Genomic DNA, 27171 nt, shown 5'->3' on the forward strand with positions numbered 1-27171 from the left:
CAATTTCAGTAGTTAAAAGACTATCTCCTAAATTTTACAATTATTTCTATATATAGAAACACTCTAAACTGATGTTCCCTTAGTTTCAAGTGAGTCATCCTTACGGTGTTACAGAAGAGGCTTTAACATCACTAAAATTACCTTGCAAGTATTGTGCTAAGAATACGTGATATTCTTTGGGTATATGTATAGTCTTATTAAATATTTCAAGCTATAATGTATCTTCTCATAATAGCTCAAATTAAAATATACATGAAATAGTAAAATAGAATTTAGATTTACTGAAAAACCTCAAATCTAAAACCACATTTCCTCATAACCAATTGTGAATTAGTCTGACTCTTGAACTTTCATTTTTTATGTTGACTAACATATGTGAGATGTGCATAAACTATACCCAAAATATTAGAAATGGTCTCTTAATGAATTATTTTTCATATCGCATTATTTTCTGTGACAGTACTGAGGTATGAAAGTGAGACCTGTAAATTATTTTCTCAGAAGCATTGTTTCCACAATTTTATTTTATTGTTCAGATTGTTTTGGTTTCTAATTTTTTTTGGGGGGGTAGGTGGGAATGCAGAAATGGTCCAAATGCTAACTAACCCCCACAGACGCCATGCTGGTCTAGCGGTACCAGACTGAGTGTTTATGGGATCGAGGGCCATGTCAACTTTACTGCTCCTTTTTTAGCACTTTCTCGGTTTGACTTTGTCAGAGTTGAACTCTTAGCTTGCATAGTATTTCAGACAAAAAAGAAAGTGAGTTCAGTGAATTGTTTACCACTTTCACTTAAAATCCCTGCAGTAAGCATTCTCTGAATTTAGTGTGATGTTTTCTTGAAGGAGACCCTTTATTCAAACTAGTCTCTTGCTAATATTAACAAGTTAGTTAATATCTTATATAGTCAAGGTAGTTGGAAACTAAGAATTATTTAGAAATACATGGGTTTTTAAATTTTGGCTTTCTTGACAGCTGGTTTTATGTTTAATAGATTTTCCAGAATTCTATATACCAGGGCCCTAAAATTTGTCATTTAAAAAAAATATGACTCTAATCACAGGTCAGATATTAGTGAGAATTTGGGAATGCAAGGCAGCAGGGGGCTTGCTCTAAAGTTTTCAATATCTGGAAGCATAGGAGTTCAATAACTAATAATGCTAATGTGGTACATCCTTTGTATTAGTTAGGACCCCCTGAATCTGCATCAGATCAGGGAAAAAAATCCAAATGTAGAAATAAGATTTCTCATGTACATTAGGAGATAGGCTGTGCTGTTTAGGATTTCATCAGTTATTTCAGATAGCTGTTAAATCTGTCAAACATTTCATTTGGAAAAGAACACATGCTTTTTACCTTTGTTTGATACAAACCTATTGGGCTGTCAGTCATCAGAAACATAGAACAAGAAAGACATATTACTATGATTGACATTTTGGTTTTGATTTATATTCTTTTTTCCCTAAGCCAAGATTCATTAAAATGGAAGTTCATTAAGTAAGTTAAACAACTACCCTTCCTTAATGGTAAAGGGTGATGGCAGGAATAAAGTGGGAAAACAACCCATATTTACTCTCTCACTCACATTTTGTCCTCTAGACAGTTTGTATCCTATAGATAAGAATAGTACTGGAATTAGTAGAAATTTCTGAGCCATAATATGATTTTAAGGCATTCAGAACTTGAAGTCATTGATTAGGGATAGGTTTTTCCATACTTCTCTGTTATTTACATTACTTAAATATTTCCCCAATTTTAACAGTCCAAACGATTACTGGTCCATCAGCACATATCACATTTAAAATGATGGACTTGGGACCATCTGTACAGTTGGGGGTGGTGAAGATACAAGCACAATTTGAGGGGCATATTTGATTAATTCTTTCTAGTCATGTTATACTCATTATTCCAGAATTTGTTAACAAGTGAACTTATCTTTTCTTAAAAGGATTCTATTACAGCCTCAGCATTCATTCATTTATATAGATTTTTAATTATGTGGGCTGCAAGGAGGTGGAAATTGGGTTGATTTTACCATGTTTGTATAACATATTTTAACATTCTTCCACAATTTGTCTTTCTATCTGGCCATCTCTGCATTTTAGTATTACCCTGCTTTGTTAATATCCACTCTCTGGCCTTTTTCAGTCTGTTAGCAGTTGATTAAGAAATACTCTAATCCCTTCCAGGATATTGAGAAACTAATGGATTGCAGAGTATTTGGGTCTTTAAGCTTCAATTGTAAATGGTATGAAGAATTGTCATTGAGCTGATATTTGCATATATCTCTCCCAGTGCTAGTTACTTTGCCTCCTTTTTGTCCTCGTAATCTTCAGCTTTCATTCTAAGGATATTTATTTTGGTCGGAAATAAGCACGCCAGTGATAAAAATTTGGGATTCACCTCCAAATGAATGCCATCACAGACAGAGAGATTCTGGCACATTTTGCATAGATCTGTATGAACACAGTGAACCCTTCATAAGCTCTTAGATTGCAGGAAATCGGTACTGAAAATTAAGTGGGGTTTTAAAGATTTGCAAAGTAGAGAGCTTTGTATAATGCTGGTATTGCAGGTGCCTATTAAATATGAAGTAAAGGCTTTGTAATACAACCAGCTAACACATTTCCCTCCACATTAGAGTGATTTATAGCCTAGAGAATTAGTCTTGCCTATTTTTTCCAAAAGCAGAAACATTGGATGTGTCTGAAAGAATAAAAATCTCAAACACATGCCTTGGAATAGATTTACTTTTTGATGAATCTAGTTATTCCAAGTGGACAGTGCAGGCCTGCTCACACTTACCTTTGGTACCTCCGATGCCCGTGATCTGGCTTTCAACTCTTCCTGAGAAGAAACTCTCAGTTGTGTGTGTCGACTCTCCTCCAAAAGTAAATCAGATGAAAACCCTAGGTATCCATAAAACCATAGCATTACCATAATGAAGAGGGCTGGCTACTAAGTGAGTGCTTTGATCCTCATAGGAATTGATATTGAATCATCTCTCAAGCTGTATTTTTAGAATTCATCCTTGCTCCATTTGTAAATAGTGTGTGTGTGTGTAGCACGGCATCTCATTCCAGACATACGTGTATTTCAATATATTTACCTCATGACAGTGTTCAGTAAAATGCCTCGCAGTTCTTCAATACTTCACATGTTTGGCCCTGTTAGATATAAATCAGTGGAAAGAGCCATGTATATTTTTAAATGATTTTACAAATCCTATATTTTTGCCTACTAGAAAGAGCATATAATCCACGTGCAGTACACAGTAGGTATGGTGGACTTGCTGAGAATCTTCATAGATGATTGATTTTTATAACAAAACTGTTTTTGTGCAAGACAATAGCAACCGCAATTCAGTGAATGAGGTTTTTTAAATTTTTTTCCTCTTTAAACAAACCTCAATATGGAGAAGAATGGAGACACAGAAGGATATATAAAATGAAACCCTTTCTTTTATAGGAAGAAAATGTCTTCTGCTGACAGTAGTTCCATAGTAGATCTTTTCTTTGAGGAAAAAAAAAAAACAGTGCTTTTTTGGATTCGGAGGATACAACCAATCTGTGCCTCTGTGTGATAGCAGCTGCACGCTGAGGACTTTCAAATACATAGCTACACAGGATTCTGCAGGAAACTTTTTGTAGAAGGTGCAAGTGACAAATGGAGACAAAATGGAGTGAGTTCTGAGTTGTGAGTTGATGCCCTCCTGTGTCATATATTCATGTCATTGAACCAATTTTCACATTGGAAACCTAGAATCACAATAGCCTTACCTCTGTTTGTCAGCTGTAAACACACCTGCACTGGCAACTTTTCTTTCTTCCATTTCTTATCATTCACTAGTGGATTATATTCATTTATGTTACTTAATATACGTCTGCTTTCTTAAATTTCTTGATTTTAAAATACACAGATAAGTTTCTTGATATATATACATACATATGGATGGATGTATATATATATACATCCATCCATATATATGTGTATATATACATCCGTCCATATATATATGTGTATATATATATATATACACATACATCTATATATATGTATGTATATACATATATATACATACATATATATACACACACATATATATATATATATATATATATATATATATATATATATTGCTCAAGAACATACCTTAGGGTGTTGCTCAAGAACAATACCCACAGTGTGTCCTTTCTTCCTAGAAATAGAAAATACCTATATTTTTTCCTTTGCAATTTTTAAAATTGAGTTTTTCTCACTGATACCATTTTCAAGGTGAAGATATAATGCTAAATTTAACTGTATGGATTAATGTTGCCATTCCTAATCTTCAAATTTCCAACATAAAAAAAGATGTCAAAATTTTATAAAAATAAATTCTTTTTGCTGCAGAATTGAAATGAGTATCAAAATTACATTAAGTTGTAGTAAAAACAGACAGTCGTTAGGATATTTTAGTTTGACATGAGCTCATTCTTGGTCTTGACAGCAAAATCTTCTGCCAAGCAGTGATGGCAAAATATGTTGAATTCATTGATTGATTTTTAAACATGGTAATAATTAAGCAAAATCATTTTGACACCTAAAGTCTCTGTTTTAGACAATTAAATTCTGCTTTAGCTAAGGTTATTGACTTCTGGATGGTACTGAAAGCAACACTCCTCAGGGTTTAAACTATTCCTGTAGGACCATCTGTTATTGGCAAGGCTGTGCATCCTCTCCAGCCAAAGCAGTATCAACCCCAGTCGTATATTCAGGATTGTTCAAAACACGGCCCTGGTTCCTCATGATCCTTCAGTCTCAAGTGGTAATTCAGTTAAATCAAATACTGGTATATCATAATTTAAAACTTAATAATTAAGAAAACTGTAAGAAAGTTCTTTAGAGTAAGAGACTGAACCTTTCTTACCTTTGTATTTCCAAGACCAAATCTACAATGCCTAAGAGTGAACTTAGTAGGCATTCAGCAAATATTGACTTAGCCTGAGAGATAAGCTGATAATGGAATCATACTTTATGTATGTATAACAGTTCCATTGATTTCATTCCTATAACCATATAAAGAAGACAATCCATTCTTTATGTAGAAACTGAGATTCAGAAAATGTTGTTTGTTTGGTTTTTTTCCCAAGTAACATGGCTAAAGCCAATGACTTTTATTTCCAATCCAGAGCCCTGCCTTTACACTGGTATTTCTTCCTTATGTGTGGCCTACTTTTACTCGTAAAACACTATTTTTAGGCTATATATTAGTTTGAAACATTTTCTTCATTAGGGATATAATTTCACTGGAAAGGATTGCAACCCATTTATATATTAAAAAAATAAACAAATATATTACAGGGCAACTCAGTGTACCCAAAATTGTTCTTTACAGGTTACCTCTGAGTAAACTAACTCTAGATTATATTGAAACGTGGTAAGCATATGACACCCAAAGCACATCTGTATCCATTGCGGCTGTGACAGAGGGCAAAGGAATAAAGTATATGTGGAGAGTGAATGTTTGGTTTCAGCTGCTGTCCATATTTTCCTCTGTAACATCTTCGGCCTGATGACGAAAGCTCTAATTAGTTTGAAGAATTTTTTGTGGCTGAGGAGTCCTCGTGCTCTCCAATCTAAGAAATTATGATCTCCCTGACACCCTCCATTCATATTTCTGGAGGTCTAACTTATAGATGAGGAAGTATAGGCCTTCTTAGACTCTGCATTTTACCATTTTGATTTTTTAACAGTGAAGTACAATTAACACCTTTATATCATTTATCAGTGTCTTGACTCAATGATTTCAGCATGCAGGACAGAGAGAAGCAGAAAATTAGAAAGCTGCTGATTCTGAGGTACATAAATACTCTTCTGTCACATAAACAGATATCTCTGGTTTCCATTTTCTCCCTTATTCCACACCACTATGTTTGCCCATCATAACATTTTTTTTTTCTTAAATTGGGGTATAATGGGAAAAGAAAGGGTAAACTAAATAAACAGGGTCAGATTCCTTTGCTTCCTTATCAAAAATTTGTACTTATACCTTTCAATACTTAGATTGAGTCGTTACCTCTAAACATAATGATCAATAGATTTACTTTGTTATCTGCTTGATAGGGACAGGTGTTTTAGAGGGAAAAAAAGTTGTCACGTGAACGTTCCCTTAATAGACTTTTGAGTCATCTAGACATCACCCTAGAATCACGTATGAATTCTATAAAAAGAAGCAAAATAATAATTGAATAGTGACTAGAGCAGTGTCTAGCTACTATATTAATTTTGGAAAGATAAATTTGGTGTCTAAAAGAACTCACAGGATAGTTTCTCAAGACTCAAATGGGCCTTTGAGACTATTTGGCCTATTTAATTCTTTTTCTAGATGAAAAAAACTGAGACCCAAGAAGTAATTTGATATTTGGCGTAGGAAAAATGACTCCGTGAACCGCTACTTAGCAACTGTGACATTGGGCACATCATTTAAGTGTACCACTTCTTTCTTTCCTTGTCTGTAAAATGAGTGTAATCATGCCTAATGCATAAGGTTATCATGAGATTAAGTGAACGGGTACATGGATCCCTGTCAACGTCTGTTCCATGGTAGGCAGATACTTCAAAAAACCCCAAAAAACAAAACCTACCTGCTTTTCTGTCTTTTGTCTTCAAGGATACCAGTTTGCGATGGACAGAGGTGAAGATCGCACTTAATGCGTGTCCTCTTGGTTTTGTTCTTGGTGGTTTTTTGGAATATGAGTTTTATGTCTTTTTAATAAGCATGTCAGCTGTTAATCTGCTTTTGGTTAATTTTTTTTTTTTTTTTTTTGATATTTAGGATTTCTGGAAAGTTGGTCTTGTAACAGCATCTGAATAGTACAGACAGGATCCTATGTTTTCTTTTGAACTTAGTCCCTATTGTGCCACATTTATATAATTGCTTTATCTTTCATTTTGAGTATTTCGCCATTTTCTTTCACATGTTGTATTTAAAATTATTCTGCTTTTAGCGTTTGTTATTAATTCACTTCCCTGTTGATTACCCATAGGAACTCCACCCGTCTGGGGATTTTCACCTTATACATCACTCCTATTACAAAACAACATATAAGAGAGAGAATCTGTTTCACAGTCAGTACTTAACACAGCTGGAACCATTTGAAACCTGCTGGGTTTTGTTTCCAATTATTCCATAGACTAGAAAGCATCTCCGTTGAAGTAGTGACATCCATGGTGTAATCAAACTAGTTAAAATGCCTTGGAGTATATGGATCATATTTCTGGGATTCATCAAATGTAAGCCAGAAGCATAATAACCAATAGTTTTTTTTCCTTTCTTATTTTAAAATACCATATTCACTTATAAATGAGTTTTTAATGTTTGAATATGCAAGTTTATAACATTTGAGTATATGGGTGACATAATAACATAAATGAGACCCAACAAATAAAAATATAACACAATATGATAGTATCTGAAAAAACACCTTTTCTTAATATACCAGAGGTCAAAATCATTGCCTTATGGTAGCTTAGCTGAAATCATCAAGACAAAGTTATTGATTTGGATTTGGAGCAGAATGTAGTGGGGATTTGTTACTAATTCAATTAACTTGATCAACTAAATAAGTAGATATAGCCAAGTTTTAGTTGGCTTCAATGTAACTAGGATTGTAGAAATTAAATTTTTAACTTCTTACTGACCTTTACTACTTTCTCAGTGTGATAAAATTATTTTTGTATTGGCCTTTTAGTTTAGTTCTAATTTTATATATAGACAGTGGCTAAGTAAGAAAAAACGACTTTAGAACAAGAACAATATGAAAACTTATTCCTTGTGCTTGGAAAAATTGAATCAAACAGATATAACATGACACACTAGTGTGATTTCCTTTAGACTACTGCTTGTTTTATACTAAGATGTAATATACTAAGATAGTGAACAGAGCGGGGATATAGTATGAATATTACCTCGAGTATCAAATGTCATGGAGTTGTAAGGATTATAGCATGGCATTATAGATGTTCAGTAAATTTTACTTAATGTCACCATAAGGACAAACATGGAGATAATCAGGTAAAATGAAGGTAAATGGCAAGAATCAGGCTTCAAGGATTTAGATTCATTGCTTTTGTTAAAAAAAAAAATTAGTTTTCTCATGACATCAAGCACATATAAATGTATACTAAACATGGCTAAATGTAAGTTAAGATGGCCACCATTATGTGTTGTTCATCTCAGTGATAGACCTTTATTAACTCTTAGAATAGAGAGGTGATTGTACACCCCTGGAAGTATATATGAGTTTCAGTTCAGATAATGACCAAACACTTATTCTATGAAGAAAATTATATTTCTTGTACTGCAATTCTCACATCTCTCCTTATGTAAACAGGGTCCACTTGATTTTCTCATCTAGCAATGTGAAGGATTTTTTCTGCTTGGAACCCCTACTTGGGTATAAGCCTGACAACCACACAATATCCAGACTTATCACTGGACTATTAAACCATATTATATTTTCCTTAAGGGATACTAAAATGTGTTCCAGAATTAATATCCTATAGTTTTAAATGTATGCTTTTTTAAGAATATTTTTTATCTTAAAAATACATAACTATGATTTTTCTTGCCAAAGACCTCTACTGATATATACAAAAATTAATCTATATTTTTTGTTAATTCTTTTATTCAACAGACATCTATTGTGTAACTTCAGTGGTCCTGAAACAGTGTTTGACAGTGGAAAGTTTTAAGAAAATAAGATATTTTATTTGCCTTAAAAGATTCCAGTGGGTTTTAAACACAATACTTTTTTTCTTGGAATTCCCTTACTTAAAATATGAGTTCTCTCTGTTTTAAATTGATGTCATCATTTCCCTGAAATATATTTTTTAAAGCCTTTTTTTTTAAACTAGTGCTGGAGACTTGATCTTTCAGTAGGGTAATAAAATTCTAAGATCTATTACTTCAATTATAAGAATGCCACATTTAAATTTATCCTTTGGTTAATTTAGAGGGAAATACACTTTTTCATCCTTAAAATCACACTTCTTCCACAGGCAAAGGTGTTAATAAAATATAGTTGCAAGAAAACTTCATTTCTGTAACTCTGAGATTAGCATATTTGCCATATTAAAAATCACTTTAAAAACATGGCATACATTGATAATGTTGAGTAATAACCTAAGTTGAAGAAGACAGTGTTCTCTACAGATGGAGATCCACTTACACAGGGATCCATTTAGAAAAGGGTATTTTGAATCATGATATTCTGCAAAGCAGTGTTTCAACCTTCACCCTTTGAAAAGACATAAGCATAAGTGGAACAGAGATGTTAAACTCTGGCCAGAATAAATGTTTGGTTTAATTGGTTTTTACCTCCAGATGGTTATGATTTGGGGAAGTCCATTTTCTTTATGAATATTTATCACAATATTTCAAGGAATCGATGCAATAAAATACTAAAAACTAGAGACCTTTATTATATATATATATACACATATATATACACACACATATATATGTATATATATATATACACACATATATATACATATATATGTGTGTGTATATATATTATTTCTTAAATTGAGAAACATTCATATCCTAAAAATTTGGTTTCCTTTAATCGCAGAGGAAAATGTCATAATTGAGCTTTACATTTCAGGCAAGACAGACTATGTTATTTTTAACTGTAATCATTTCTCAAACTAATTTGCATATGGATGATGTTTATATGAGCAGGTCATTTTGAAATTTTAACATAGCATTTAAATGCTATGGTGGTTTTTTGAAAAATAATGCACTTAATGCCTCACCTGCACTTTTTTGTGCATTTTTTAAGATAAATTTTTACTTCCAGCAAATGTACTATTTTAATTGCAGTTAGGCTTCAGTGATAACCATCAAGCTGGTGCCTAACTCCAGAAAGATCTTTCCAACTGTTCTGTGGATACTTAGGCAACTATCTCTAAGTAATTATGATAATGTAAATGAGCTACAAAATTGAAACCTGGTAAAATATGATATACCTTAGAAATAAAATGTGTAATGGCACTTAAATATACTGATTAAAATATAAGCAATTTGGGGGGAAATAATAAATGTATTGCTATGACCCACCATATAACTAATGTAATCCATTTTCAGTGTGAAAATATGGACAGTTAGATAAGCTAATTTCAAACCAAGAAACAGGATAGATTAAGCTTAGGATAACAGATACATTTAAACAAAGGTTGGTGTGGAAATCACATGAGTGTTACTCTGTTGGCAGTAAATAATTTCCATGCACAATTAGAAATGTGTCAATCTCATCATTACAGTGATTGTTGACTTGGTGTTTTTACCCAGTTTTAATTTCTTATTATGATTTTTGGAAGTGACTATGCATTGCTTTACCAAAGAAAATGAACCAGTAGGGGTTATTAAAATAAATAGATTTTCCAATTTTCAAAACTTTGGTATTTCTTACTAATTTTTGGCAATAGTCCTATCTATCCAAAACCACTTATACTTGGCTGAAGTTTCACTTAGCATCTTAAGAATTAGATTTTCTCATCTGAAAATTAGATCATTGGATTCAGCCTTTTTTTTTCATTTTTATTAAAAATTGAACTATGTCTTTAATTAATAACTTAGTCATCCTTTTTGGCAAACTTACTCATACTACCCAACATCTGTCTGGCCTATTTCTTTTTATCATTTGATACATGTTCAAACAGTGCAAATCAATGTTGACATTGACTCATGAAAAACAATTACAAAATAAACCCTGTGGTTCAGTCTCTCCTGACAATGAACAATTTGCAATATCCCCATTGTATGATCTGTTGTCACTCTCTTGCCTTAGTGTTGATAACAGAGCACTGCCTTTATCTTCTTTGTCTCTGCCTGATTAATTTTTCCCTTCTGAACTAGAAAATTAACTTTTTCCTCCTAAATAAAAAAATCACAAAACAGAAGGACTCTAAAATCTGAAGCAGATTATTGGTGTTTATAATTTGATTAGAAAATTATCCACTTGAAATAGTACGTAGCTACCCTATTTTTGTCAGTAATATTACTCTGATTTTTTTTTTTTTTTTTTTTTTTTTTTTTTTTTTTTTTTTTTTTTTTTTTTTTTTTTGCTGTAGTAAAGCATGAAGATGAATTTAGTACTTTAACTTTTGTGAATATTGGAGACACATAGTTTTGGGATAATGTGTAAATATAATTTTTGAAAAGTCAAACTGGTCATTTGGATTGCTGGTGTTTATTATCAGGATGTGTCTTAGAAAAGCTAATTAATGCTTGTTGTTTTCATTGGCAGCCTGTTCATTCAAAGACAAAATAGAGTTAAACTGAAGAAATAATGTAAATAATCAGAACTGTCAATCTGCTGAAGGAAAATCAAGTTTGGGATTAAAAGGACTGAATTGCAAATTAGCTGAAATAGCCCCCAAATATGCCACCTGAATGTCAAACAGCAAGTGCTATTTGCTTACAGGTACATAAATTGGAGCTATGTTTTGCCACAACAGAGCAGCCTACCATATTCTCTCCAGAACAATGCAGAAACAGGGCCTTTCAGGATGGTTCTGAAACCTGGACAGTAGCCCAGGAGTGCTTATTTTTATATCTACTACCTCAGTGATTTCTGAACCATTTGCTTACATTTATCATGACTTACTGCCCTGTGCTCTGTCAAATTATGAAAACCTCAGGAAAGAGCAATTCTATCAGGATTTTGGTGGAGGTACTACCAAAAACAAACAAACAATTTTACACCGTAGGTGGATGGGTTTAGGAGTTGACAAAGACGGAGGAAGTACAGTTCTAGGAATGCCACATATTGGCCACAAGACACGTTTGTTTTTGTTTTTCGTATTAAGCAACCTTATCCCACTGCTCACATCTTGAATGTGCAGCAAGAGAGATGCCTTTCTTAACCATATGGCTATATGGACCTGATATTTTAAAAATATTCCTTCTGGGGCGCCTGGGTGGCTCAGTCGGTTAAGCGGCCGACTTTGGCTCAGGTCACGATCTCGCGGTCCGTGAGTTCGAGCCCCGCGTCGGGCTCTGTGCTGACAGCTCAGAGCCTGGAGCCCGTTTCAGATTCTGTGTCTCCCTCTCTCTCTGCCCCTCCCCCGTTCATGCTCTGTCTCTCTCTGTCCCAAAAATAAATAAACGTTGAAAAAAACATTTTAAAAATAAATAAATAAAAATAAAAATATTCCTTCCATGGATATAAGGTCGTTTGGAAGTTATTTAAAATAAAACCTCCAAACTATTTAATGTTACTAATGCAGGCAACAACAAATTATAAAGAATCTAAAAGTAATATAAAACAAAACAAAAAACTGCATAGATTAGTGTCAAATGAGTACTCTATGATTTTTGCCTAAGAGGCGTCTTAGCTATTTTGAGCAGTAATTGATGGAATGAGATGTAAACAGTCACTGGCAAGGTGAGAAGCTGGACAGGCTAAGTCTTAAAATCCTGTGAGTTTAGGGAGCGTTGTCAGTGTGAGCCAGTCTGTGGACAATACAGTGAATCACAGCTATATGATTAATCAGATCAGTCCTCTATTCTAAAGTACAAAGAGAATGATGTGTTGGCATCTGATTTGGAATTGAATGCTTGTATATTAATGAATTTGTGTAGACTGTGCCCTCCAATGTTTTGCCTGGAAAAGAAATTCATTAGGAATTTGGACAAAAGCAACATGAGATAACCATAATAGAGCTGGAGTAACCTGTATCGAGGAAAAGCTAACATTAAGAAGAAGAATAAACTCCTTAATCCTAATAGTATGTTATTGAGGTTGAAACTAATTATTGAGTACTTTAACGTGACTAGTTATTGCTTTATTACTAAAAAAATATAAACATGCTTTAAGCATATATTAAAGTAACTGGTCAAAATAAACCACAGTAATTTCAGTGAAATAGCAAGCAGTTTCACAGGAGAAATGGGGGGCATTTTGGGCTCTGAAAGAGATCACAATATTCAGTTTGGCACCATTATCCCTTTGTTTCTAAAACGTAGTTTACAGTGCTTTGAAACTAGATTTCGAATACCAGACAATGATAATAGCCAACATTTACTTGAGAATTCACTGTGTGCCTGGCATTCTTCTCAACACTTTACATGTATTAACTACTTAAATAGGAACAGTGACCTTGTGAGTCAGGTACTATTATTAATATCTCTTTTATAGCTGAGACGAAGTTAAATGATTTGCTTAAGGTCACAGTTCCTGTAAGTGAAGAGTAGTCCAGGACTTGAACCCTCCCAGTGTTCTACCAGAGGCTTTGCTCGTAGTTGCTAGGCAATACTGACTCTTGATTGCACTTTAAGTTAAAAAGATGAAATTGTGGTGCATCACCAAGAGTCAGTTGTGCCAAAAATAAATTCTTTGTATGAAGGCAAAAAAGGATAAAGTCTACTGTGTTTTGTTTTTAATTCCTTTCACATACGCATTTTGCCGCTGAGCACATGGCACGGTGATGCAACTGTACCTGGGGCTTGTGCACTTCTTTCCAGGTTGCAGTGAACCTTCACAGGCAGTAGGTAGGAAGAGCAGGAAGAGCATTTGTATCTTTTAGGCAGTAGGATTCTGAATGCTTTTCACAAACGGTGGATTTTAGCAATGAATTTAAAACATTCTGCTAAGCTCAAAATAGAACAAGAGTTTTTTGATTATCCTCTTTTTAAACTACTCATATCTGATAAGAAGGCATGGAGAAGAGGGGGAGGTCAAACCATAATGATAACAAAAAGATCTTTCTTCTCCCCGTAGACTAGAATGATGCTTTCTGACTTAAACAAAAAATTTTATTCCAGCCCCTGTTTCTGCATGGGTCAGAAATATCAACCACCGTCCACCTCTGCACAAAGGAGCCAGCTAACATCAGCACGGGCCTTCTCCCAACCTATTTCTAATGTACTGAGGGAACACATCCTCGAGTCTATTTAGAAACATGCATATAAGTTATTGTTTATTCAATTTTAACCATTTTCTTGCTTAGGTTTTTCAGATTTATCACCCACAACCCCCAAAATTATCCATTAATTTTATATAGTTTGATAAATATACCATATTTCATTACTGGCTTAATACCTCCTTGCTTACAACTCTAACAATAGATGGTAAACACTTGTCAACCTCCTATTGGACTTTTAAGATCCCTCTGAAGTCTGAGAACTGGGGAGAATGATTTCAGCCCTATAGTCAAATAGAATTTCTTTATCATTGATTCTTATAAAGGATGCATTATGATAAAACTTCTAAGGAAGTTGCAGTTCTGAGGTACATTTGAAGGTTAAAATGAAATACTGAGGTGTTAGGCATACACAGCTTCCCTTATTCCATTTGGCAAAGGAAATCGATTCTGGGTGCAACATGCTAAACTTTCTGTCCATTGTGTCCAGTGCATGTGGATCATTGAGTAGCTTTCATGAATGCTATTTTTATTTAGAACATAAATACTGTCACATTCCCAAAGAATACAAAAATTAGCTCTTTGAAAAAGTTTGATATGAGACAAGCAGATTGACTTATCCTTTTAAAACCCTATAGTTTTGAAACTTGCATCACTTACATTATGATTTTGTGGCCTCAGTTATTATTTAAGGTTTAGTATGATTTGGGGGCAGCAGGTTTTTCTTGATGACCCTTACTAATAACCTTTAATTGGCAGAAAATTTTCAATTAATTAAAGAGCAGAATTGAACATGTTGACCAAAGATTCCATGTTGCTAATTAGAAAACAAGAAGCTGGTAAGGGCATACTTTTAGATCAACCATTGGTGTAATAAACTTAAGTTTATCTGCTAATGTGTCAGTGAACTAGAGTGGCAAGATTTCTTTAAATTATTAAGGTGAGATATTGGAAAAACATAATTCTCAGATGTGAACTCAAAGGCATACAGGCAGGTTACTTTGAACTCAATAACATGTAAGGATAGAAATCAATTTGTGGTAGGGCTGTGAGGAATGATTTTTGTATGTCTGTTTAAAGAGTCATTTTTAGAGAAGTAATCTTTTTTTTTTAAATTACAGTTTTTTGATGTAACTCATGTTCAATGAGACCAAACATAAAAGCAAACACTTTTAGTCATCTCTATTTATCAGGTTTAGGTAGAAGACTGCCAGACTGTTTTGGTTTTACAATAGGTTACAGTCTTATGATAAAATTCCAAGATGGGGTTTGGAAACTATAATCCTGGCATGCAGACATGAATATAGTGGTTTAACATAATGTGTTGCTTTAGCTTTCTAGAAGACTTAAAATATGGCTGGAGTTCTTCTGTATTTAGAAACTAAACAGACAAGGCCTTGTGAGTAACTAAATTAATTTTGCATTGACATTCTGGGTGTTGGTGATAATTTGTAGTAACATTATGCCTATTGGTTATGATTGTGAATCAGAAGCTCCATCCAAATGGACATTACCAGAGCCAAATTTAATAGTCTTACTATCGGAAATTTCTGCCTTAAGGAGAGCAGAGGCTCTCCAGCATGTACTTTGTTTTCTGCCTCCATAATTATGTATTAATATACATCAACTCTTGGAAGTTGAGGAAGGACATGAGAGGAATAATGGAACTGGACAACATTAGTAGTGGAGTAAAAGTTCTGTAGTGGTTTTTCTGCAGGGAGGTAGTAGAAAAGGCACATGGACACCAATTCCTAGCCTTTGCACATTCAGAATTTCAAGAAAACGAATAAAAAGAAAAGTGGAAAACAGTTATGTAACTTAAGCTGATGCGTTTTTGCTCATCAAATAATTTTTCACAAGTATCAAGAATTGATTCAACAAAGAGGCCTGATAGTCTATGTATTGTATGCTTTTGTCCTTTCAATTACAACCACTTTTATCTCTTAAAAATATTCACTGGAAAGGTATGCTTAGCCTGACCGTAATAAGAAAACTAGATACAATGATTGTATGCATCTATATAACCATATACATATTGCTGTATGAATTGTCTGAAGTGATAAGATTTTTCCATACCTTACCAAAAGTTTTAATAAAAATATTTTAACTATAATCTATTGAAGGCTTCCTTCAGCTCTTTTTTCAGCTACAAACTTATCTATGATAGTGGTAGAATTATGGCAATATACTGTTGACCCTTGAACAACATAGGTTTGAACTGGCTCAGATCCACTTACATGTGGATTTTTTTTTTTTACCAGATACAGTACAGTAAACTTCTTTCCTCTTATTTTCTTAACAGTGTCTTTTCTGTAGCCCTTATTGTAATAATATGATATATAATACATAGACAACATATATGTTAATCAACTGTTTACATTTTCAGTAGGGCTTCCAGGAAACAGTAGGCTATTAAGATTTGGGGGAGTCAAAAGTTATGCACAGATTTTTGACCATGTCCCTAACCACCGTGTTCTTCAAGCATTAAATGCCTTCTGCTAAGGCTGTGTGTTTTTTCAAGTTATCTGACAACTTTTCGGTTGTTTTTATTGCAAATCGATTGTGTGTCTTAATAAAATTACTGTTTTGATTTGGCAAGCTCTTGAATATATTTTTACATAGATTTCTGATGGGAGTGCTAATCTTTAGATTTTTGAGTGTGACTCTTTGGAGAGGATTAATGGAACTGGACAACATTACAGTAGTAGAGTAAAAGTTCTGTAGTGGTTTTTCTTCAGTGATGTGGTAGAAAAAGCAAATGGACACCAATTCCTAATTTGAGATATCTTCTCAGCAGATATCTCTATTGCATGCATTTGATTTTTTTAAACCACAAAATGTATATGAATACTGTGCATGGATTGACAAAAGTGAACTATAGCAACATGAAAATAACTTATTTGGTACCACTTATAGATCAGGCAATGGACTCTAGCAATTCACAGTATTTTTTTTAAAGCTTTTAAAAATTAAGTCTTATAATGATAATTATTAAAGCCAGAAGGATCAGAAATATGCCGAATATAAGATCATTTATAAAAAATAAGTCCCAAATTTGATAATCATATGACATTTGAGGTGATTATGGGTGAGTTTTTGATATACAGGGTGGCATTAAAGTAGAAATATAGTCTATGGACCATAGTAATGGAGTTCCAGATATCGATAAATGAGATGACTGTCTTTAAACTTTCAATAAATTTGTTACCTAATTTAGGGATATTTGGAGCCTATGAGCCCTTATTTATGTTTATTTAACTTCAAAAAATTAAGAAAGAATTAAGGAATTATTTAGTTTCTAACATTCTGAGAGAGTGGCCAAGAGACTGGAAATGTCTTCTCTTAGTGTGAATGTAGTTAAACAAATCATTGCTATGCTACCGTCAGCTCTTAAAGTGCAAAGTGTTGAGAAGACATAGCAATTTGCTTAATTAACCCCTGTTCTTTTTACAGGGCAAGAAATAAAATTACTCTTTGGCAATCACATGTTACTTGAATTATATTTAATCTTGTGTTAACCTGAAAACATACCAGCACACTCACACACACAACCCCTAATGCAAATATGGACAGAAGGAATCCCCCCATCATAAACCAGTATATTTCTTTCTAACATACAAACAATGTTAATAGCTCTGATGGAAAAAAATAAGGTGCCATAGTTAGTAAGGCAGAGCTCATGTTTTAGAGGTTTATGGCCTAAAAGTAGATAAATCTGCATTTGTGTGTTTCCTCTACCCGGCTCCCTAATATCAACTGACTTCTTGCAGAAAATGTATATGCTTTTCATTCTGACCAATAAAAGGCAACTTGGTGAGTTATAGAGATTGACTGGGTGCTTGACATGTGGTGCTGCTCCAATAAAACAGTAGGCAATTGGTACTGGGGAGGTTTAGAAGAATTTAACTTGTCTTGCTTGTTTTTAGATATGTTGATATCCTAATATTCTCAAAATATAATAATGCAAGTTTAGTTCACATACAATAGGTTTCCTTATATTGCTTTTGTAGTTCAAGTGTAAAAAAAGAAAAAAACTGATAATGTGCTCCTAGTCATTCTATAATTGTGTTCTGATATTACCAGGCAGTTTTTGTAGACATAGATAAGCACATTGTTCATTATGTAAATGCAAAATGCATCTTTTCAATCATTATTGCCTAAGTAATTTTTAGAGAATGACCATTGAGTTGTCCATCTTCCCACTTCACCACTCTAAGGCAGGTGGATATGTTTGATTCCTTTTCCATTCTTTTATTATTAAAAGAATCTTAGGGAAAATAAAACATTTGTTTCCAATTAAAAAAAACCCTGGTAATTATGTTGTTTTACTTCTGCAAAATAGCCACATTTTTATATACTCCAAATAAATTGTCACGTGTAACTATATGCTACAAATGATGAAATATGGCTGAAAATAATTTCCCTTATTGTACTACAATGTATGAATAATTATAGATGTAAACACTTAAAATGACATTTTCCTATAATACCAATATTCTATAGGTACCATTCACAATACAGTATATTCTGTTGCTACTTTGTGAAATGAGTTCTTGAGATTCATAGTAAGGCACTACACAAAGCATTATTATTAAAGAATTATGGGGAAAATTTTTCCAACTGAAAACTGGTAACTGAAGGTATTATTTAAAAGAAATATATTACAGAGTAGATAAGTTCAATGTAGCAATATCTTTCTATTTTGGTTTCAAATTAAGTTTCTATATACACAAAAACAATTTGCCTCAAGTATTAGGTAATATATTTTAGAAGACTTAAAATAACCAAAATAATGTTGCAGTGTGTTACATTAGTAATTTATCAATAAAAATTATTACTATTAATAATTGGTAGAATTTTTTTTTCCTCCCTGTGCTAGTGATTTCAGTTGATGGGGCTTTAGTAACATGTATAGGGATGCATCTTAATATCTATATTTGCTGAACAGTGTTAAAAACACAAAACTGTCCTCATTAAAATGGACTTTTGTACACTATAATTTGAATTAAGTAATGAATATATAACGTATTTTAAAAAGTTGTATATCAAATGTGTAACATTCCATTTTTGGCTATATTTTGTAAAACATTTTTGGTGTAATCAGTATGACTCTCACATATGTCAAATCAAGTATTTTACTATTTATTTAAACAGATATATACCTAATGTATTTGGAAGCTTATTGCACTCATATAATTGTATATATTGTGACTTCAAAAGTCTGTACTTATCCTTGCTTTAAAAAAGTAGTATGTGCATTTCTTTCCAATTTATTTTAATTAATTATATTAAGGAAAACATACTTTACTAAATGTATCTTAAAATTCACAATAAAGTTTCAGAAATTGTTTTGTACAATGTTGAGATTTTGTGTTGAATTTGTTTGTGAACATTTTTTGAAATTGTTCTCTGGTTTTCTAATAAGGGTTCCCTGAACTTAACCTTATTGATCAAACGATGAGTTACAACATTGGTGTGGTGAATAGTTAGCCCCTGTTTAATTGGGAGGCTGTTCTCCTAAGTGGTGAATTGCTAACACCTGTGGAACCTTGGCTAAAAGACACCAAATGTGCTTCCCCCTCAAATTTCTAGTAACTCATTACGTCCAGTTTGCAGCATTGGGATGTCAAAGAGTTTAGACTTTAACTGAGTGCTCTAGAATGAGGAGAAGCAGTTACATGGAGGTAATGTGGAGAAAATATATGAGATCTGTTAATCAAACTTGTTAATGCTCTAGTGACGGAAGTTAAGTGGAGATTTGAGAGTGAAAGTTTGGCGAGTTACCTTTGACATCCCACTAAAAAGATAAGGCTAGACTCCCAAATACAGTAAATGTAAATGTCCATATTTGGTTTGGGTTAGTTCACTGAGGGATAGACTCACTTATTTTGCTAAGAAAATTCAGGTTTCTTATGTGAGTTTGCCACGGTAGTTCAAATCACCCTTGAAGCCTGCTCGGGCACAACCAGTTGGCCATTTCCACATGAAACACATGTACCCCTACACGCTGGATGGGGATAAATGTGTGTTTCATGTTTAGATTTCCTACAATAAGAAGCGGGGAGTTGAGTTAAGTTTTCATAACCACTTTCCCAGCTGCATATTGATTATTTTATCCATATACTTGTTAAAGAGAAACAAAAAAAACCATGGATGTCCTTTAAAAGTTCCCGGCACTTTTCATGTGAAAGGATTCCATTTGAAATAGCAGAGATGAAAACTTACTGATCATAAATATGGAATGCATATTATAAGATTGCTGTTGCCCTTGAATTTATATGTTAGCCCAGAGAGATTTAGCCCATCTGCCCTATTTGCTGATTTTGTTTTTGCAGATTTTTCCCCTTAAAAAGAGTAAATTGGTCAAATCCAATCATCAAATGTTGTTGAATGAAAATATTTTCGCCTGCTCTGACATTCTGATGCTACACATAAAACAGAACACTTTTTTACCTTCCATTCATATGACGAAAAATATTTTGGATACTGACGTAGTTAGATGTGAGGACAAATAGGAGCTGGGCAAGTGGCTTGTTGGTATCTTAAATATTAAACAGCCAGGGATAACAGGGTGCTTTTTCTATTGGAGAAGTGGAGCGATCCCAAATATGCATTCCCCCCGTTGGATTAGTTCTGTTTTTTGCTTTTGTTTTTTTGTTTTTGTTTTTTGAGAGACAGAAAGAGAGAGAGCATGTGCATGAGAGCAGATAAGGAACAGATAGAGGGAGAGAGAGAGAATCCCAAACAGGCTCTCCACTGTCAGCACAGAGCCCTATGCAGCTCAAACTCATGAACCGTGAGATCATGACCTGGGCTGAAACATATTAAACACAAGAATATAGCACATTATCCAAACCACTTTCACCACTTAATTGCACCTGAAACATGCATCCTGACATTAACCTGGATGGTTAAATAAAAAATATTAGTCATATTTTATAAGATGCAAGTGATTTTTAAACAAGAATCAGTAGTGGAAAAGGATGAATATTATGCCTGACACCAATATGTTCTGATAGACAACACCAGCTAATGTAGTCTATATTTTTAAGTATTTGATGACTAGAAATAAAGTGCTTAATCTTAGAGATGTATATGGGTATATGTTCATATATTTTTATATAGATAATTTGTGTATATATATATATATATGAATATATGTATATTTAGGTAGATTGAGAATGATTGGGACATTAATTCTTTTATATTGTAAAACCTAATTATTGTTATTTATTAAATGTAATGAGCTACCTATCTACTATACAATCAAATTTTAATACATATTTTAATGCCAGCAATTGCTTTTGATATTCTTTTGATATTCTTTGAAATAACATATCAGCTTTCAGTTTTAAATTTTTGAATAGAAACTTTGAAATTATTATTAATATTTTTATTAGCCTAAGCATCATAGGCTGAGGTCATTATTTTTATATAGTTGCTTTTGATATTTAAATATATTTCCTCTAGTAAAGCTTTAGTAAAGCACCTACTGAATCTTTGAAAGTGTACAAGTAACCATTTACTCGTATGAATATATTAAAAAATTCAGAATTCTCCAGTGTAAATAAATTGTTCTTTTAACTTTCTTTTTTTGGTTACTTTAAAATATATGTCAGAAGAAAAAGGGTGATTTTATAGTTTATCGACTAAATATCTACTGATCGCCTTTATTATGGCGTGTATTTTTGCCAAGCGTCTTCTTTACGCATAATTTGATGTGTTTTGCATGCTGTACTTACAGCCTTCATTTCTAAGGTGGCTAGGTTTTTTTTGGGGGGTGGGTGGGTGAAGGGGATAAAGCAGAGTTTTGTATGCCAAATGGGATTTAATAATATGCTGCAAATTCAAAAGAATCCTGGCAGAATTCCTGGTTTATAGTAGGAACTCAAATGCTTTATGGCAAAATGAATTACGGAAGACACCTGATGACAGAGTTGTTGTTTTTATTAATGCATATTAGCAATTATAATTTACATATATGTTTTCAAATAAAATTTCAGTTAATCTTGTTAGATAGCAAGATGTATGCTAAGGTGACTTTATTTTCATTACTTTTTCCTCACTATACTTGGAAGATAGAAAAAGGTATGTTTCCTATACAATGGGGAAAATAACTATTTTTTGTTTTGTTATACACAGTGCATACTTGATATTTAAAATAAATATTTTTTTTTACAGTCCAGAAAAGTCATCATCCACCTATTTGCCAGTTTGAGTATAAGTCTATATTTAATAAAATGGTATTCTACTTTTAAAGTATTGAAAGCAAATCCTGGTAAACTTTGGTTTTGATAAGCATGTGTTATTTTCTTTGCATCGTTACTTCATGTCTTACATATAAGAGTAAGAATGCTCAAATTAATCCATTTATGAATAGTAACTATTAATTGGCACAGTGAAGGGACTATTCCTAAATATATGGATTAAATGCATGCATGTTATTTTGTGCCTTTTAGCAATTACTTATTTTAGTCATTTCGGAAATGTACAATAGCCTCAAGCATATAAATGGTTATTAATATAACAAATATATTTGTTACTTTAAGTATTTCATTTTATAACCAGTAGTGCTTAAATGTTTTGTGTTCTGACTCCTTTGATTATCATTTAAAAGCTGTAGGCTCACTCTCCAGAAAAAATCATATACCCACATATATTTTTTTTAATTGCAAATCATTCAAAGTTTCCACAGATCCTGTGAAGCCCATCTATGAAATCTGCCAGGGACCTATGGCCCTGGGTAATAAACCAAATACATATAAATTATTGGGCTCTCTATGCAACTCCTACTAAATATTCTTTGAAAATAGTTAAAGTATTTCAAATAAAAGAAATTTAATATTCTTAGCACAGTTTTTTAGAAAATGAACTTTTTGGGGGATAATTTCTCTTATGATAATGGAGAGAACCTAGAAATATTTGTCCTTCCTTATCTTGTACATACAATAGGAAAAATAAGATAGCACATTAAAAACATACATTTTGCCATAGGAATGAATACTTTGATCACATTAATAAAATGTTCTTCATCACATATATAATTGATGCTGTGAGCAGACATGCAAATAAGCAGCTAGACAGCCAGCCGAATGAAATAGGCAGCTTTAAATTTAAACTCTCTTTGATGTATGCAGTCCTCACTATTTGTTAAATTTGATTTCTTTTTTATATTTTGTCCATTATCCTTTTGCTGCTATAAGGTGCACAGACAGTCCCCATGGAGTGACATAACACAGGTGTAATTTCCTGTTCACCCTCACATTTCCAACCTAGATTTTGCCTGACATTTTCTTTCTTCTTACAAAGAAAATAATAACAACAATGTTTTTCTTTATTGCCCGTAGCCACATACATTTATAAAGTAATTTCACATCAAATAGTGTGTTTGGACCCCACAAAAAGTGTACGAATTTGGTTTCTATCCTCATTTCTGAGAAAATTAAAGCTCAGTGTCTGAGCCTTTTTCAAGGCCACACAGCTCCTGTGTGACTCAGCTAGGATTTTTTTTTTTTTAATCTTCCAACATTCATTCCAGGAGTCAGGATTGATTTGAAAAAGAGACAAAAGTATGTTAATGACAATGATATGAAACATTGTATAAGCATACGTCAAAAATGTATTTGCCAAGAATTCATCTTTGAAAATATGTTCAAAACTTTAAGGTGTTTATTATAATATTTTAATAGTATTTGTCATATATATATATATGCAGAGAGACTTTTCACTGTACATTTTCACTATCTATAGTTTTCTCTAATTCCTGATCAGAGACATTTCAAAGTAGGTGAACTAGTTGTCTGTCTTTCTGTCTGTGTGTCTATTTCTCTGTCCCTTGTCCTTCCTCCCTCTCTCCCTCCCTTTCTTCCTTCTTTTCAAGTGTGTGAGTCTTCTGCCAGAATTGAAAGATAAATGTAGTTTCTCTCATCTTTCAGGGGTAAGATGTCCTGAATGGGAATTCTAACCAACACAAACTTACTTCCATGTCCTGAGTATGATTCTTTACCAGTCCGTTTCTTGAGGATGAATTTCTGTCTTTATTCCCCTCCAGTTACGATTCCTCTTCAGCTTGGGTGAACTGATATTCTTACCAGAACTGCTATATGTAGTAATTATTATGCATTAAATACATTCCACACATTCTTTTATTCATGGATTTTTTTAACCCACAAAACAGCCCTATGAAGTAAATGTTACTCTTATCCTCATTTCACTGATGAGGAAACTTAAGCATCAAAGACACTAAGTAATGTATCCAAAAAGTTTGTTTCAACTTCATAACAAACTATTACAAGATTAAGTAGTAAATCACTTCAACTTTTCCTTTAAAAGTTAGCAATCCCTTTATTTTTTATGACTTTATTGAAGCACATTTTACATATCATATTGTTCACCATTTATAGTGAACAATTGCACAACTTTTAGTGAATTTAGCAAGTTGTGCACACTATAACTCACTTTTAGAACATCTTTATCAGTTCAATGAGATCCCTGTGTCTATTTACTGTTGATCTCTTCCCACCAACCTTCAGCCCCCAAACCTTGGCCCTAGGCAATCACTAATTTACTACCTATCTTTATAGATTTAGTACTGTGAAAATATAGTAACATCTTCCTACATTCCCATGACCATGAATCATCCCCCAACCCCACAGCTTATCGAATTGGCCTCAATCCTTGTTATTAATTTACTGGGTGGGGCTGTACTTACTGCATTTTTATAAGCATTTTTTTTTTGGCAGCGATTTGGATGTGGCTCTGATGACCTCCTGTTAGGAGATTCACACACAGAATTCACCTTCATTTAAACTGGCAACTCTTCCTTGACCTGTATCACACCATTGTAATTACTACTGGCTCTTGGTAGATATTCCCTCCTTTATATCAATCGTGTCTCTTCATTATGTTTTGGAGACATGTTAGTTTTTTTACTCTATTTCTACGTGTATTCTAACGGCAGAGGGGTTCCGATAGTGTGCTTTTGTCAGAAAAGTTACAGAACCATAAAAAACTATCAGTTCTCCCTCAGGAAGTTACATGAGCAGAAACAAACTACCAACAATTTCCTTGCAATTATTTACAGAGGTCATTAGAACAAAAAACTTCAAGTTTAAGGGATAATCAATCTAATAAAATAATAAATAGGAATATTAATATATTGGAGAAACAATGATAATATACATTACAAAACAGCAAACTATCCAATTATATCTGTTTTTATCTTAAGATATCATTCCTGGGTTTTGGTAGTAAAGTTAATTCCTCAATTGTAATTTTTGAGCCAATATTTCAATGATTTTATTCTCTGGGCAAATAGTAAGCAGGTGGTAATATGAGGAGATGACCAGACACAGTCCGTAACAGGCCAATATTTCGCTGAAGATGCATCATCCCTATGAAGAGTGAAGTACATAAAAATAATGGAGAGGAAAGTGAAGTTACAAAGCTTATTTTCATCTTCCGTGGTCAATATTGAATTTTTTGTCTTTGTCCCCTCTTTTCATTTGGAGCCAGTGAGTTTGCAAGTGTCTCAATGTTTGTGAAACAGAGAAATATTAAATGTATCAACATTTGTATCATGCTTATATGAGTGCAATAATCAATAAATTAATATGATTTGAAAGGGCTTATAATAGTACATGGGACATGGTGAACATCATAAAGTGATAAATAATATTGCTAAACAAAACAAAGTTTTCCTCTCAGTTTAACAACTTTTTTTTTGTTTTAACAGTATTCTGTCCAGTCAGTTTTTTAAAAAAGATTCATCTTGACTTATATGAAAGAAAAAAATCAAAATAATCTAAATGTATAAAATTTGGAAGTCACATTGTTTTTTATTCCTGTATGTGTATGTGTAGCTTAAATATCACTGACACTGTTAATAATAGCCCTGTTTGTAGAATCAGATCTGATGTAACAGAAATATTTAAAACTAACTTCACTTCTATAGAAATATGGACAGAACTAGTAAAAGGATGTTGCCATGGGGATTATAAGAGACTTTCAAATTTGAAAAATTAAAAGAGCTTTTTTTTTTGAAACTCCTATAAACATAACTGTAGGCTTTTTTTTTTCATCATTACTTGTAATTAGAGTTTTTTCTTTTCTCACTTATAAGGAAGTGAACTAAGAATATATATCCAAGGTGACCTACAGTAATACAGATTTGCATGAGAGGTTCCTTATTTTTACGACTGATTTCTTTTGAAAACACTCATGTTTTGGACTTTAACAGATAAGTAATATAGTTGGCATTCAGATTCTCTTCTTAAGTCCATTCAACATCGGATCAGATTTGAGATATTGTGCTTTTATGCATTTACTTATATCAGATGTAATGAAACTTAAATAGAGAAAAAATAGATAAATGACTACACAAAAGGAATTGTGTGAATGGAAGGGATAAAGTTATCAGGGAAGTGTGACAGAGGCTTTCTTTTTTTCTTTTTTCTGTGTGTGTGTGTGTGTGTGTGTGTGTTCAACATCCTGTGGCACACAGCATGATTCCTTATATATAACTGACCAAGAACTAAAGCTTCAAGGAAAAGGAAGATCTGATGACAGTAACCATTCTGGTGTGGGATTAATTTATCAGATATCTTTATGTCACCAGGCTGAAGAATTTATCCTAGACACAGCTTGAATCTGGCATGACACTGGATGTATGTTTGATTATAACTAAATGAGAATTTCATTGGGTGTATGTGGGCACAGTAGCAATTTATTGTGCTATAATTAGGTTTCACGTGCAAATTTTCAGTTTATCTTCCCTAGTTTTTACAAAATTAAATTGAGTGTAAATGGACTGAGAAAGGAGCAATAGGAGGAAGAAACCCACAACAGAACTGGGGAGAAAAAAAAAAGAATTGGGTAGAAAAGATGGTTCCTACTAAACAGTTTTCCCTTCTGGCTACTTGATGAAAGATACTAGAATTTTGCATACACACTTCTTATAACACATGGAAGTCATATATGCTTCTGGCAATAAATAGTTCAATGACCAAAGTGTTTAAATTGAATGGTTGCAAATGTTGCAGCTTTGTACACAAAAGTAAGGAAAGGACTATCCCTTACATAGGATATCTATATTATTTTAAATGGCATCTCCCAGGGAATCTGCTTTACTCACAATTAATTCTACTTTTCTGAGTTTAGACACCAATGCTTATTCAGCTGTCCTTCCATTTTGTGAGAAAGTCCAGGACCCCTCTGATACATTTCTAACTCCACCCCTCTAGCTTTGAATTTATTGTCATT

The 27171-nt window shown here is 33.1% G+C and overlaps 1 protein-coding gene across 12 annotated transcripts in view; it reads left to right on the plus strand.

The window, feature by feature from the left end:
- The window catches only part of PCDH9 (protocadherin 9), a 929525-nt gene that overhangs the window by 9641 nt on the left and 892713 nt on the right, over positions 1-27171 (plus strand). Inside the window, exon 3 of one of the 12 annotated variants that reach the window (XM_086710808.1) lies at positions 7029-10600. The exons of the other annotated variants lie outside the window; for them this stretch is intronic. Within the exon in view, the coding sequence (XP_086566934.1) occupies positions 7029-7175 (147 nt within the window). The 3' untranslated portion in view covers positions 7176-10600. Of the gene's footprint in view, positions 1-7028; positions 10601-27171 lie in introns of those variants that run through there. 12 annotated transcript variants of the gene reach the window in all.

The sequence above is a fragment of the Puma concolor genome, chromosome A1 (genome assembly GCF_028749965.1).
Source record: "Puma concolor isolate L17-30 chromosome A1, mPumCon1.1.hap2, whole genome shotgun sequence".
Classification (NCBI taxonomy): domain Eukaryota; kingdom Metazoa; phylum Chordata; class Mammalia; order Carnivora; family Felidae; genus Puma; species Puma concolor.